Consider the following 13,633-nt stretch of genomic DNA (forward strand, 5'->3'; position numbering starts at 1 on the left):
GAACTCGGTGAGTCCTCTCATCTGTTACTTGTAAGGATTTTTGACTGACTGAGCCAAAGAAACAGCAATAACTTGAATGGAAAAACTGTAGGTTAAAGTAAGTTACCCTGAATCTAAAATGTTTTCTGTCCTCCTCCCACTCCCCAGGAAGCATAAATCAAAGTGCTCTTTTCTCAGGGAGGCAGTAGCTTATAACAGATGAACATGAAAGGACTGCTTCCTTACTCTAAAGCTCTACCAATGAACAGAAGTCGATATATACCATCATAAGTACTGAATTTTAAAAAACGAACAAAAACATAAATACGCTCAAAACCTAAACTTTATGTGTGACATTGAATATATATAACTTATTTATAAATATAGATTCAGATTATACACAAGCACAGATTTTATAAATACACACAACATTCCAGAGACACGGAAAATGCACCTTTCACAACAGTAAAGCTCCATATCATAATCAATGATAAAGAAACATTATTGCATGGTTAAACCAGAACTTATATTTGTCAAAGGTACTTTGGGAAAGGAATATAAAGGAGGTACTTATTACAGAAACAGGAGGCTCTATTACAGACTCCTAGGGTTACATAGGGACACAGAAAAAAAAATTGTAATATTATTAGAGAAATAAATATTACTGGTAAACATATTGTACAGACATACTGTACAGATAAAGACTGAAAGTAAAAGTTTCTGGCTACAATAAAGTCTCAACATTCCCAAAGAAAATTAGCCAGATCATAGAATGGTTTGGGTTGGAAGGGATCTTAAAGACTACCCAGTTCCAGGCCCCATCCAACCTGGCCTGAGTCACCTCCAGGTATGGAGCATCCACAACTTCCCCGGGCAACCTGTGCCAGTGTCTCCCCAACAGCACTGTGAAGAAATCCTTCCTAATGTGTAGTATAAATCTTTCCCCTTCCAATTTAAAGCCATTCCCCCTTGTCCTATGACTCTATGCTCCTGTAAAAAAGTTCCCCCTCAGCTTTCTCACAGTCCCCTTCAGGTACTGGAAGGTCGCTATAAGGTCTCCCCGGAGCATTCTCTTCTCCAGGCTGAACAACCCCAACTCTCCCAGCCTACGCTCATAGCAGAGGTGCTCCAGCCCTCTGATAATTTTCGTGCCCTCCTCTGGACCTGTTCCAACAGTTCCATATCCTTCTTACGTTTGGAATTCCAGCACTGGACACAGGACTCCAGGTGGGGTCTTGTGAGAGCAGAGTAGAGGGAGAGAATCCATCTTGTGGAGAGTACAAAAAGTACATTTTACACAGTGATTACATGTTACTTCACTTTAAAAATAAAAATACAAAGGAAAAAAGAAAAGGAAAAAAAATAAAGAAAATAAAGATGTAGGAACAATCATCACTCAACATTTCCAGAAGGTAGACTAAGAAATTCCAGAAGTAAAACAATTACACTGAAAACTTCAGGTTAAAAAAGAAAAACAAAACCAAAACAACCCTACCTCACCCACAAACAAACACACACACCACCACGGCTATAGGAAAATTGCCAGACCTAAAGGGACTTAGAAATAACTGAATGGAAACTTTAGAAGATCAGGGCTAAGCCGGCAGGATTTCTCACTGAGCGCAGTCTCACTAACACACCGTTAAGATAAGGAGGTATTCTTTTACTGTGACCTTAACTTCAAGTCACGTTTCTGCACGTGGCCGTTCCCTACAAATGTAGCTCTGCGAACCTGTATTCCAAACGTGGCAGACAATCACAAGTGGAGAAGAACTCAAGAAGAGAGAATCTTATTAGCATACGGCCCTTTCTAAACACCACCAGCAATACGTTTTAGAAACAACCAGAAAACTCTAAGACTATTGGAAAGAATTATTCTACAACCACCAGATGTTGAAGAAATTAAAAGTTAAGTTTATATTAAAAAAAACAACTGCCAAGAGCACACAAGGAAGTGAAAAAAATTAATTCTGTATGACAAGAACCTCGCACATCTTAAGAAACCAATTTTGGGACTGTGGCCCTATTCCCAAATCTTACACAGAGACTGCCCATTATGTCCAGATGTATTTCAACCAGAATAGGCACAAAATTCCTAAAAGTTCCAGAACTGATGCTTTATTCACCATTGACTACATACAGTACAAACCAAGTTCCAGCATTTTTCACACAATTAATTAGGAGTCCTGGGTCTCTTTCCAGTTATGGAAATAAAGCAAAATTGTATTTTGAAAAGGCATAACCACTATGACCCTAAATTCCTTTTTATAAATTAGGGGATGGTATTTAGCTTAGGTATACTATTAACAGAATATCAGTGTTTATAAAGTATTTCAAATTTCATAAATGCAGAGTAGCACAGAAAAGCTGAGCAGCCAACCCCTCATGGAAGTCAACAGAAAACACAGACTGCATGTCTCTTCTTCAACTCAAATCATAACCATTTCCCACATGTACAGTTCTGCAGGCAGCATCCGTAAGTCAGGAAAAGCCAGATTTTTTTACGATCAAGGAGGTGCACATCTTCCAGTTCTCTCTCAGTCAAGAGCCTTTTGGAGTTGGTAGGATTTTTTACTATTTAGGAACACCAGCATTTGACCTATAAATAGGATTCACAACAAAAGCCTGTAACAGAGTCTCAAATATCGGGAAACAATATAATGATCAAAAGCAAATAGCAAGTGAAAAGAGATTTTCCCTTTTTGACTATGCAATGCTCTTTCGTTGCCATTACAGCAATTCTTTAATGCCATAGAAACTATCTGATAAATGTATTAGAAGCTCAATAAATTTCATAATATTGAGGTAGCAAGGCAATTGGTATTGTTGACAGAAAAAAACTGTTCCAGCTTCCTATTTTAAGGAAGAAAAATGATCTAAAAAACATACTTTGAGCTGTTTTCAACCAAAATATAGGATAGTTTTAGAAAATCTGAAAATCAAAATACTGGAGCATGATAGGAAAAAAGCTGGCAAACCTTGAAATTACAAAAATGGGATACATTGATTTAAAATTTAACAGTCTTACTTTTGGATGGTTTGCTTTACCTAACTTATGTATTTTTAATAAGGGAGAACGGATGGGAAGAGGACTGTGAATTACGTGCAAGTTTTCTGCCTGATATTTCAAGATGAAAAACATATTCATAAGGCATATGATCTTTTTACTCATCTACGTGTATGTCTTCATTCTCTGGACACTCCCATACTATCGCAGACACTCGCAGAAACACAAATGAACTCCCCCTTATCCTTTTACAGATAACACTGAAATTGCTCTGTTCTCACTTGTCCAGTACAACAATATACTTTTTTCCAACCAACTGCTTTCTAACATCACACTGCTGTCGATCTACCACCAGAGACTTTGAAGTGAAAGGAGTGTTTATACAAAATGAAAGTAAAATAACCTTCTGATAAATAATACACCTATGCAATGCACACACAAAATACTCTCTTCCTCTACAGAACAAGCACGATTTGAGGCAAGCCAAGAACTTGGAGTTCAACTTGATATCTTGGAGTTCAACTTCCAACCAGTTATTGAGAAGAACCGCCAGCCTTCACAATACCTCTTTAAACGTAAAGCCGAAACCAAAAGCCACCATGGACTGCAAGATACACCAGGTAAGAGCATGCAAACATTTAAAAATACAAGCAAGATTAAAGCGGTCATAAGCATGTAAATATTTAGAATGCAGGATGCTTGTATCACAACTCCCATACACACTTCTTGTCCCATTGCTCGACACTTGAAACGAAGGAGAAGAGGCTGGATATGGAAGTGTTACGTTGGACAATGGTCATATTAAAAAAGATAACTCCAAAAGAGATTTAGTCATAACACATTAAATAAAAAAATAATCAAATTATCAGAAAAGTTAAGTCTTTACTGTAGGCAAAGAGAGCTTTTTGGCTTGTGGCTTTTAAAAGCCTAAAGTCAACCCAACAGAACCTCAGAAGACACATCTTCTTTTCCAAGTACATTAAATGTTTGTTTACAAAGATACAAAACACACACCCTTGCTAATTAAAAAAACAAAACCGAAAAATCCCCAAAACATCCAACAGTAACAACTTCATTTCTCTATACTTTTGATTCTGGAATAAGCAATATTGAAATCCTAGTTCTTCTTATTACATTTCCTCAATAGTAGGTCACCCTTCAGACTGGTACACAGCATCAAAACATACTGTCTCTTCTGTTTTTCTGTCCGGAAATATTTTTATTACCAAACAAACAACAACGCTGACTTCTCTGTTGCTGCAATACAGGCATGCATGTGCATAGAAAGCAACAAACTACATTAAAACACTACCAAAACAAGCCATTTCACTATATACGACGCTGCCCCCAGGGAAAGGAATGAGAGCAGATAAGATGTGACAGATGTGTAGTCACTTCACTTAATACACTACTGGAAGGTGCTCAAATCATTATGGTGACAGGCATAGCACAAAAACTTGCAAAGAATGGACTAAGCATTTATCTAGTTTTCTGCATACATGGTTCTTGTAATCAAAGGAGATACTGAAGTCCATAAAAGTGCTGTTTGCAAGAAGGCAGCCTGCAGATGTCAATATGGAATACAAAGATACAAAAAGAAAAGAAAACAAAAGAAGGAACCATAGCATATACGTTTTTGTCGGCATAAATATGAAATACGTCTGAGGTTGAATTCGAGGCATGACATCTAAAAATTTCCTGTACTGAAATATTTCTCAAGAGGTTTATGGAATTTGAAATTTACTCAAAACAAGTGGTTTACTTAAGCTTAGCAACTGCAGGTCTCCAAAGTGATTTCATCTTTCTGAGCCCTTAAAAAGCTATTTTGTTGAAAACTCTTCCCTGACTCAGTTTGAAAGACCCAAACAATAATGATAAAATTGGAAATCATATAGTTACTGAACTGAAGCAATAAGATTAGTCGCTTGTTTGAAGGCAAGTGTAAACCTAAGAGTTTAAAAAATCAGGACTATCAGGCAGCTGACCAAGAAAAGTATGAAAAATGCAGGAGAAAACAGTTTCCTTGCTTCTTTCAGGTTTAATAAACCTGAATGTTACAAATACTAATGGAGGTGGAAAGTACTTCCAAGCAGCAACACAATTTTTAACTGCTAGTGTCCCTCCAGCAGGGACCAACAACCACTGCTGTTTCAGATAGACTGTTAGGCCCAAATCCTGCAAATTAATCAGCACAGGTAGATCCCCAGGCCTCTGGGAATCCACATTAAGTCAAAGAGGGAAAACTAACTCACAGGATCAGATTCTGAATTTGAAGCTGGACCGCGATAACTCATTATGACACTAATCATAAATGTCTCACCAACCCTCTCTGCTCCCCATCTGTTTTATCTTATTATAGTTTTATATCTCAATCCACGGCATCAGCTATCGTAGTCACATTAAGCACCTGCATCTGCCTATGCTTCTGGGAGACCAGGTCCTCAGAAAAAGGCAACATTTTTCTTACATTGTGCACATGCCCAGTTTATTCCCTGAATGGAAGAACACCATAGAATGAAATAAATGTAACATTAATTTCTTGGTTTACACAAATCTCAGTGTTTTTTCAAAAATGTAGCCACTTAAACCAGAGGATAACACCATTCACCTTCTGACCTATAGCAACCAGTATTTTCAAAGGAAATTACCCACATATCAAAAATCACCTGCAAAAGTATAAAACTAAGCTTCAAAATTATCTTAAAGGAGCTCCTTTATGCTAAATGCTATCCTAAATGCTCCTTATTTTAAAGGAGCACTTGTTTGGGGTTTTTTTTTATCATACTGTCACAAAACGACAAGAAAAATTCATAAAGTAACACTCACTGCAAACTGCAAAGTCAAATGCACTGGCACCAACAGACCCTAAATTGAGAAGTGCTGAATGAGGGGAGAATTCTGGAACAGTATCCGTCCAGGTCTCCTGTTCTTCTGCTCTCCTTTACAGTTCCAAGCTGGTCACTGTCAGGCACAAAGCAGCAAGGCTGGATGGACCAACTCATCTTTCACAGTGTGGCCACCGGTGCCTTCTTACAGGTAACCCACAGCAAGAAGCCCCAAATATTTTATGACAACTCCAGTAGAACTAATCTTAAAATCATACTTTCAATTAAATTAAAAGACACACATGAAGGTGGGAGTTTTTTTGTCGGGGCTGGTCTGGGGTTTCTGTTTGCAGCTTCTCTTTTCTTATGAAGAAGTGGGGTTAAGAACCAAACCAAAGTGCAATTACACATTTAATAACAAATTTGTCAAACAGGTAGAAGACGGAATGTGGGTAATATTCTTGCTTACAAAGCAAAAATAGGACAGATATAATATTAAGCCTATTAATCTTGCTATTTTCCAGAATAATCAATGCAAACCATTCTTACTTTCACTACTTAGAAAAGAACAGCAATGAGAAAAAAAATCACAAAACTAAATAAACCATTTGAGAATTCAGAGTAAAAGAAACACTTCTGGAAGGTAACTCTTCCTTCCTCGCCAGACAGGCAATTCTGAGCAGTGCTGTTGGCCCCTGGATTTACACTGAAATTCAGCAACAACTGGGATTTAGGGGAAGCATTCAAGATATTACAGAGGTACTGGCATCCTTTCAGAAGTAGTGTGCTGGATCATAATTTTCTTTCCCAAATTAGAGTTAACTCTGCCAGCAGAAACTCAATCAAAGCTGGGATACGCAGGCTCTCAAAACAGTAGTGCCTCGCCTAATACCTGACTGGCAGCATCTTTCCTCTTGAGAGGCTGCAGCTCATGGGACATTTTGATTTCAAAACCCAGCAGAAGCCAGGAGCTGGGAGTTACCTGTTCTCAAATGCAAAGAGAATGGGTCTCATCTATCCCCCGAAGTCTTGCTATAGGGCATTCAAAATAGGCCTGTGGGCTGTATTTGGCAGCAATGTCACAGGTTGCAGACCAACATGTTACAAGCAAATATACTAAACTACAGTTTCCCTCTGTTCACAAGTCAATTAACCCTTACCAGAATTACTGTTCATTTAGGCCAGCTGTTAGAGATTCACAAACTAAAACACTTACGCGTAGCCTCAGTGCCTTGAAAACTCAAGTCATGGTATGAGTTAACATTAGCAGTTAAAACTTTCAAAAGCATTGCAAACAACTGCCACACCCTCAAGTCACAGATAAAATATTTTGTGGAGCTTAAATACATACATTTCTGGCATGAAACAGTCCTCCTTGCTGGCAAAATGTCCTTGCAATTTCTGGCAATAAAGTACTTCGAGCTTAGAAGTCAGATGTAGAGTAAAACTGGCTTTTTTTATTAAAAATCATCCTTGATCTTACCTTTTAGCAGAGGCAGAGGAGTTAACTCGATAGGCTTGCCCTGAGACCTAAACTGGGAGGAGCTTTGTGACCTCTTCTGTCTGGCTTTTCTGACGGACTTCCGAGAAAATCCGTCTACTTTATCCACTGATGGAGGAGTAGTTGGTGCTGAGGACATATCCCTACTGAAGGAAAATAAACGTTACCAACATACTCTAAATAAATTAAATGGGAGATGGGGGTAGGGAAAAAAAAACTCTAAATTTTCCAAAACTCTTTCTGCACCCCAGCGCACCCAGACTGTTAAGAGAGCTAACCCACCATCATATGTACATATTGTATGGAATAAACTTAATGCAACAGTGTAGTAATTATTTCTGCTCATTTTTTTACCTGTGTTTCCCATCTGCCAAAAAACTCGCAACAGGAAACATTCAGACTTAATGCTGACATTATCATGTTAATAAAACTTCATACATATGTAGACTTCACATAGGACTCTAACCTTAAACTACATGTTCTTTGCAACAAAGTAATTTCACCTTTTTCTGCAAGGCACCATGCACACTAAAGAATGGGTACACAAAAAGGTGCAAATGTTCTTTTGGCATTAAAGTCATCAATATGCATAGAAAAAAAAAAAACTACAGAAAAAAAATTTAGTTTATTTGCCACACCTTCATGTAAGATTTTATAAAAATAGAAGAAAGTACAGCAAAATAGTATTGCAATGCTTCACAATTTCACTAACACTGACAAATTTTATATATTATGTCTTAATGCTCCATGTCAGAAACTCTCAGCTACTTTCTTGTGGGTCTCTCTACAAATAGTTATTCCATGCTCTGGCATTTCTGTAAGAATAGCAGTGTGGTAGCCGCAACTGTTCCAGGGGCAGAAGCCAGACAGGGTTTGCAGGGAGAGGCAGAGCGCCAAAAAGAGTTTCCGCAAGCAAAAGTTTGTTTGTTTCCCAACTCTATCAGCTGGTCTAAGAAACAAGTGTTGCTTCTTCCTATAAAACTTGCCTTGGTAGCACTCCTGTAGCTGATTCCATACTACTAAGAAATACCAAAAAGGAACGTTTAAACAGTGAATTAATCCATACAGCTACTGTGTGGTAGGTATTTACCTTTCTGTTTAAAAGGCCCATCAGATCTTGGTGAAATACGTGAGTAAAACTTAAGGGAAATGAGAGAGGAGGAATTTAGGCCTAGGTATTTCAAGCAGTTCTGTATGCAGCTAACTTCACCACCTGTACTGAAATCAACAGAACTATTTGCATTAATAACATGAACATTAACAAGAGCAGCTCTCTTGATTTCAGTAAGGCTACACGATATTGCAAAGTTAAGCATCGGCATAAGCATTTGCAGGATCAGGGTCTTAGAACATGTCCTTGGAAAGCATTACTCATCCCCAGTGTCTGTTGACTTCAATTACCAAAGTGACTCGTATGCTAAAAGAAGTCAATTCCACAATATCGAGAACATTTTCTAGTACTTATTTTATTAAAATATTTGGTTACTCCTATGCTTCATAAATGATTAAATCCATTGAAACAGACGTTATTTGGATTTGTCTTTTGTAAGAAAAGCTTTAGAAAGCGTGGCTTATAGCAACAGTGTAAACAAGCTCCAAAAGATAAGAACTACTACATGCAAAATTACATACATGTGTGCTAAATTTATAAAAAATGGAAGTATAAACCCCACAGCTTCTTCGAGGAAGCATGTGCAGCACCCAGACGCTGAACTGTGCAGCTGGCATTACAATAATGAGAAAATCTTATTCCATCCTTCCAATTTCTCCTGAGGTTTTTTTTCACTTCCAACTTACGCTTTCTAAATTTAACATGCTATCAGCAACGTGAACCTGTACCTTAAGCTGGCCTTGTTTATCATCTGGGGGCGGAGGGGAAATATGCCACCATCACCAGGGCATCCAGGCCTCAGCCAAGATTAATAAATAAAAAAGTCAGATAAACTGAAATAGACTGGCCTGTATTCTAGCAACCAACTTCTAAGATAGTAACAGTCCACCAAAAAACATACAAAGTTACCTGTTACATAAACCAAATTCTGGAAATAATCACCAAAAAAATGTATTCTTAAAACCTGAATCGGTTTGCCTTAGATCATCTCATCAAAAAGCTTCACCTCCCTCATCACGTGCATCACTGAAGTGTAACCATTCCTGCAGAAATGTTTGCACACGCTCTCTCAAAATTAAATTACCAAAAAGAAAAAAGGAAAAAAAACTAATAATGGCCAGGGACTAAAGTAGATCGCTTAAACTGCAGGATCAATGTGTCAGCAAGAAGCTTTACTGACACTACCCTCCTGTAAATTTAGTAACAGTTTCCCCTAACCTGCTTTATAAATTATTAAAACCTTATTCTAATTCAACAAGACTCCATCCAGCCTAACAACCTCGCAGTAAACACTGATCTGTTCCTCGTCTCTCCAAATGAAGGCTTGCTCCCCGAATATACGATGGCAGCGCAACACACCGCCTCATGCAGCGGCTGGGGGGGGAAGCGGGACATTATTTATTGTGTGAGAGGGGGAAAGCAGATTATTTATTGTGTGCAAGGAGGGAAGCTGCTGCCCCAGCCACTGCTGCTCCTTCCTTTCAACAAGGGATCTCGTTTTATTTTCGAAGTCTTTCGGTAAATAGGAAGCCAGGCGCATCGGATCCGCTGGTCCCCGAGAAGGGAGGAAGGGAGAGATTGAGAGAGGGAGGGAGAGGATGGGGGGGAAAGGAGGGAGAGGAGGGAGGGAAGGGAGAGAAGGAAAGGATGGGGGGAAAAGGAGGGAGGGAGAGGAAAGGAGGTAGAGGATGGGGGTGAAGGATGGGGGGGGACAGGAGGGAGACGATGGGGGGGGACAGGAGGGAGACGATGGGGGGGGACAGGAGGGAGACGATGGGGGGGGGACAGGAGGGAGACGATGGGGGGGGGACAGGAGGGAGACGATGGGGGGGGACAGGAGGGAGACGATGGGGGGGGGACAGGAGGGAGACGATGGGGGGGGGACAGGAGGGAGACGATGGGGGGGGACAGGAGGGAGACGATGGGGGGGACAGGAGGGAGACGATGGGGGGGGACAGGAGGGAGACGATGGGGGGGGACAGGAGGGAGACGATGGGGGGGGACAGGAGGGAGACGATGGGGGGGGGAAAGGAGGGAGACGATGGGGGGAAAGGAGGGAGACGATGGGGGGGAAGGAGGGAGACGATGGGGGGGGAGAGGAGGGAGGACGATGGGGGGAGAGGAGGGAGACGATGGGGGGAGAGGAGGGAGACGATGGGGGGAGAGGAGGGAGACGATGGGGGGAGAGGAGGGAGACGATGGGGGGAGAGGAGGGAGACGATGGGGGGAGAGGAGGGAGACGATGGGGGGAGAGGAGGGAGACGATGGGGGGGAGAGGAGGGAGACGATGGGGGGAGAGGAGGGAGACGATGGGGGGAGAGGAGGGAGACGATGGGGGAGAGGAGGGAGACGATGGGGGAGAGGAGGGAGACGATGGGGGGGGAAGGAGGGAGAGGATGGGGGGGGAAGGAGGGAGAGGATGGGGGGGGAAGGAGGGAGAGGATGGGGGGGGAAGGAGGGAGAGGATGGGGGGGAAGGAGGGAGAGGATGGGGGGAGAGGAGGGAGACGATGGGGGGAGAGGAGGGAGACGATGGGGGGAGAGGAGGGAGACGATGGGGGGGAAGGAGGGAGACGATGGGGGGGAAGGAGGGAGACGATGGGGGGGAAGGAGGGAGACGATGGGGGGGAAGGAGGGAGACGATGGGGGGGAAGGAGGGAGACGATGGGGGGAAGGAGGGAGACGATGGGGGGAAGGAGGGAGACGATGGGGGGAAGGAGGGAGACGATGGGGGGAAGGAGGGAGACGATGGGGGGGAAGGAGGGAGACGATGGGGGAAGGAGGGAGACGATGGGGGGAAGGAGGGAGACGATGGGGGGAAGGAGGGAGACGATGGGGGGAAGGAGGGAGACGATGGGGGGGAAAGGAGGGAGACGATGGGGGGGAAGGAGGGAGACGATGGGGGGGAAGGAGGGAGACGATGGGGGGAAGGAGGGAGACGATGGGGGGGAAAGAGGGAGACGATGGGGGGGAAAGAGGGAGACGATGGGGGGGAAAGAGGGAGAGGATGGGGGGAAAGAGGGAGAGGATGGGGGGGAAGGAGGAGAGGATGGGGGGAAGGAGGGAGAGGATGGGGGGGAAGGAGGGAGACGATGGGGCGGAAGGAGGGAGACGATGGGGGGAAAGAGGGAGACGATGGGGGGAAGAGGGAGACGATGGGGGGAAAGAGGGAGACGATGGGGGGGAAAGAGGGAGACGATGGGGGGGAAGGAGGGAGAGGATGGGGGGAAGGAGGGAGAGGATGGGGGGGAAGGAGGGAGAGGATGGGGGGAGGAAGCGGGAGAGGGAGGGAGGAAGGGTGGGAAGGAGGGAGAGGGAGGCAGGCACGGCGCGGCCCCTGCGGATCCCGCCCGCCCCCAGCGGGGCAGGCAGCCCGCGTCTCGCCGCGGAGCCCCCAGCGCCGCCTTTCCTCCTCCTCCTCCCGCCGCAACCTCCTGCGAGATGACAGCAGCCTTCCCCACCCCCCCCCCACCCCCCCCCCCCGCCTCCCCGCGGCGGAGTTACCTTGGCCCTCCTGCTTCCAGGCTCCGGAGACGGGCGCGGCGGGGCCCGGGCGGGGGCGCGGGGGCCTCTCGCTTAGGCCTGGGCTGGGGCTGCGCTCGGTGCCGGGCGCGCTCGGCGCGGGCCCCGCTGCCTGCGATGGCCGCGGCCTCACCTCACATTCCCGGCCGAGCCCCGCGGAGAAGCCCGGGGCGGGGTGGGGGGGGGGTGGGTGGGGGAGCGCGGGGTGCGGGCGCCGCGAGAGGAGGAGAAGAAGGAGGAGGAGGAAGAAGAGGAAGGAGGAGAAGGGCTGGCGCGTTGGGGCTCGGCGCTATTGTGGCGCTCAGCGGGCTCCGGCCATGGCACCGCGTTCGATCACACACACACACCACACACACACGGACAGACAGACACACACGCACAGCCCGGCCCAGCCCCGCCGCCTGCCACCCCGCCCCCCGCGCCCGCCCCCCCGCAGCCCCGGCCGCCTCATTGGCGCCGCCGCCGCCGCCGGGACAGCCGGGAAACGGCTCGGGGGGGAGGAGAGGGGAGGGGAGAGGAGGAGAGGGGGCGGCCGTGGCGGCGGAGGGAGCGTCACCGCGGTCCTCGTCGCTGTCGGCATCGCCATCATAGCGAAGCGCTGTGGAAGACATCCTCCCTCTCTCCGTCTCCGTTCCTATTCTTCCTTCCATCCTTCCCTCTCCTCTCTCTACCACCTTACCCCCCTTCCCTCCCTCTCTCTCTTCCCCCTCCCCTCCTTCCCTCTCCCTCCTTCCCTCCCCCCTCTCCTCCTTCCCTCTCCCCTCAGGTACTAGCTGATCCAATGCTCCTGGCTTCCTCCCACAGCACTGTCACCATCTCTATTGCTGTCACCATCCTTACAGCCGTTGCTATCAGCAGCAGCATCACCATCGCCCTTCTCACCCCTCTGCAGGAGGGGGACCCGTCAGCTGAGTTTAAAAAAACTGCAGTGCTGAGCTAAATACCTGCAGATGCTGAAATAAAAGCCCTGCTGATGCTCAGGTAAAGGTCTTGTTCCCAGGGCAGGCTGTGGAGCCCTCTCCCCACCCGCTTCTTTCCCCCTCACCCTTTCCCCCCCTCTCTCCTCTTCCCCCCCTCTCTCCTCTTCCCCCCCTCTCTCCTCTTCCCCCCCTCTCTCCTCTTCCCCCCCTCTCTCCTCTTCCCCCCCTCCCTCCTCTTCCCCCCCTCCCTCCTCTTCCCCCCCTCCCTCCTCTTCCCCCCCTCCCTCCTCTTTTCCCCCCTCTTCCCTCCCTCTTCCCTCCCTCCATGGGTCCCTGGGACCAGCCAGGCTATGCAAGAGGCCATGGGGCTACCAGTGGGACTAAGCTGCTGCAGGCATAATCCATAATTCCGTTTTTTTGCTCCGTCCTGGGAGCTGGAAAGCAGTGGCTGACTTCTCGGAGACAGGGCTTCTGCAGTCCGGTTCCCCTCACCCTTGGCTTTCCTTAGCCAAGGTGTGATTCCTGCCTGAATAACTTTGTGTCTTTTCTTTTTGATGTGCATTTATACGTGTAGCAGCTGCCTTATAAATAATACTGTTGAAGATCATAAATCTTGTTTAAATGTATTTACGTGATAGATTGGTGGTTGAGGTTTTTTTCCTCAACGTGATGTTACTGTCACTGTTCTGTATTAAAATACTATCCACTGTTCTACCTCTGTTTCTAGCAGGAAAAGAACCTTGACTGGAATGAGCAGCAGTCCTCCTGT

General features: G+C 45.6%; 1 protein-coding gene across 2 annotated transcripts in view; it reads right to left on the reverse strand.

Moving 5' to 3' along the window:
- PPP2R5E (protein phosphatase 2 regulatory subunit B'epsilon) overlaps positions 1 to 11,997 on the reverse strand; it is a 74,257-nt gene extending 62,260 nt beyond the window's left edge. Inside the window, exons 1-2 of one of the 2 annotated variants that reach the window (XM_069856879.1) lie at positions 11,927 to 11,997; positions 7,295 to 7,458 (exon numbers count right to left, since the gene is read on the reverse strand). In XM_069856879.1, coding sequence (XP_069712980.1) covers positions 7,295 to 7,451 — 157 coding nt within the window. In that variant the 5' untranslated portion in view covers positions 7,452 to 7,458; positions 11,927 to 11,997. The remainder of the gene's footprint in view (positions 1 to 7,294; positions 7,459 to 11,926) is intronic. The other variant, XM_069856877.1, reaches the window with a different exon arrangement.
- Positions 11,998 to 13,633: the final 1,636 nt, after the last annotated feature.

Source organism: Phaenicophaeus curvirostris, chromosome 5 (genome assembly GCF_032191515.1).
Source record: "Phaenicophaeus curvirostris isolate KB17595 chromosome 5, BPBGC_Pcur_1.0, whole genome shotgun sequence".
NCBI lineage: Eukaryota > Metazoa > Chordata > Aves > Cuculiformes > Cuculidae > Phaenicophaeus > Phaenicophaeus curvirostris.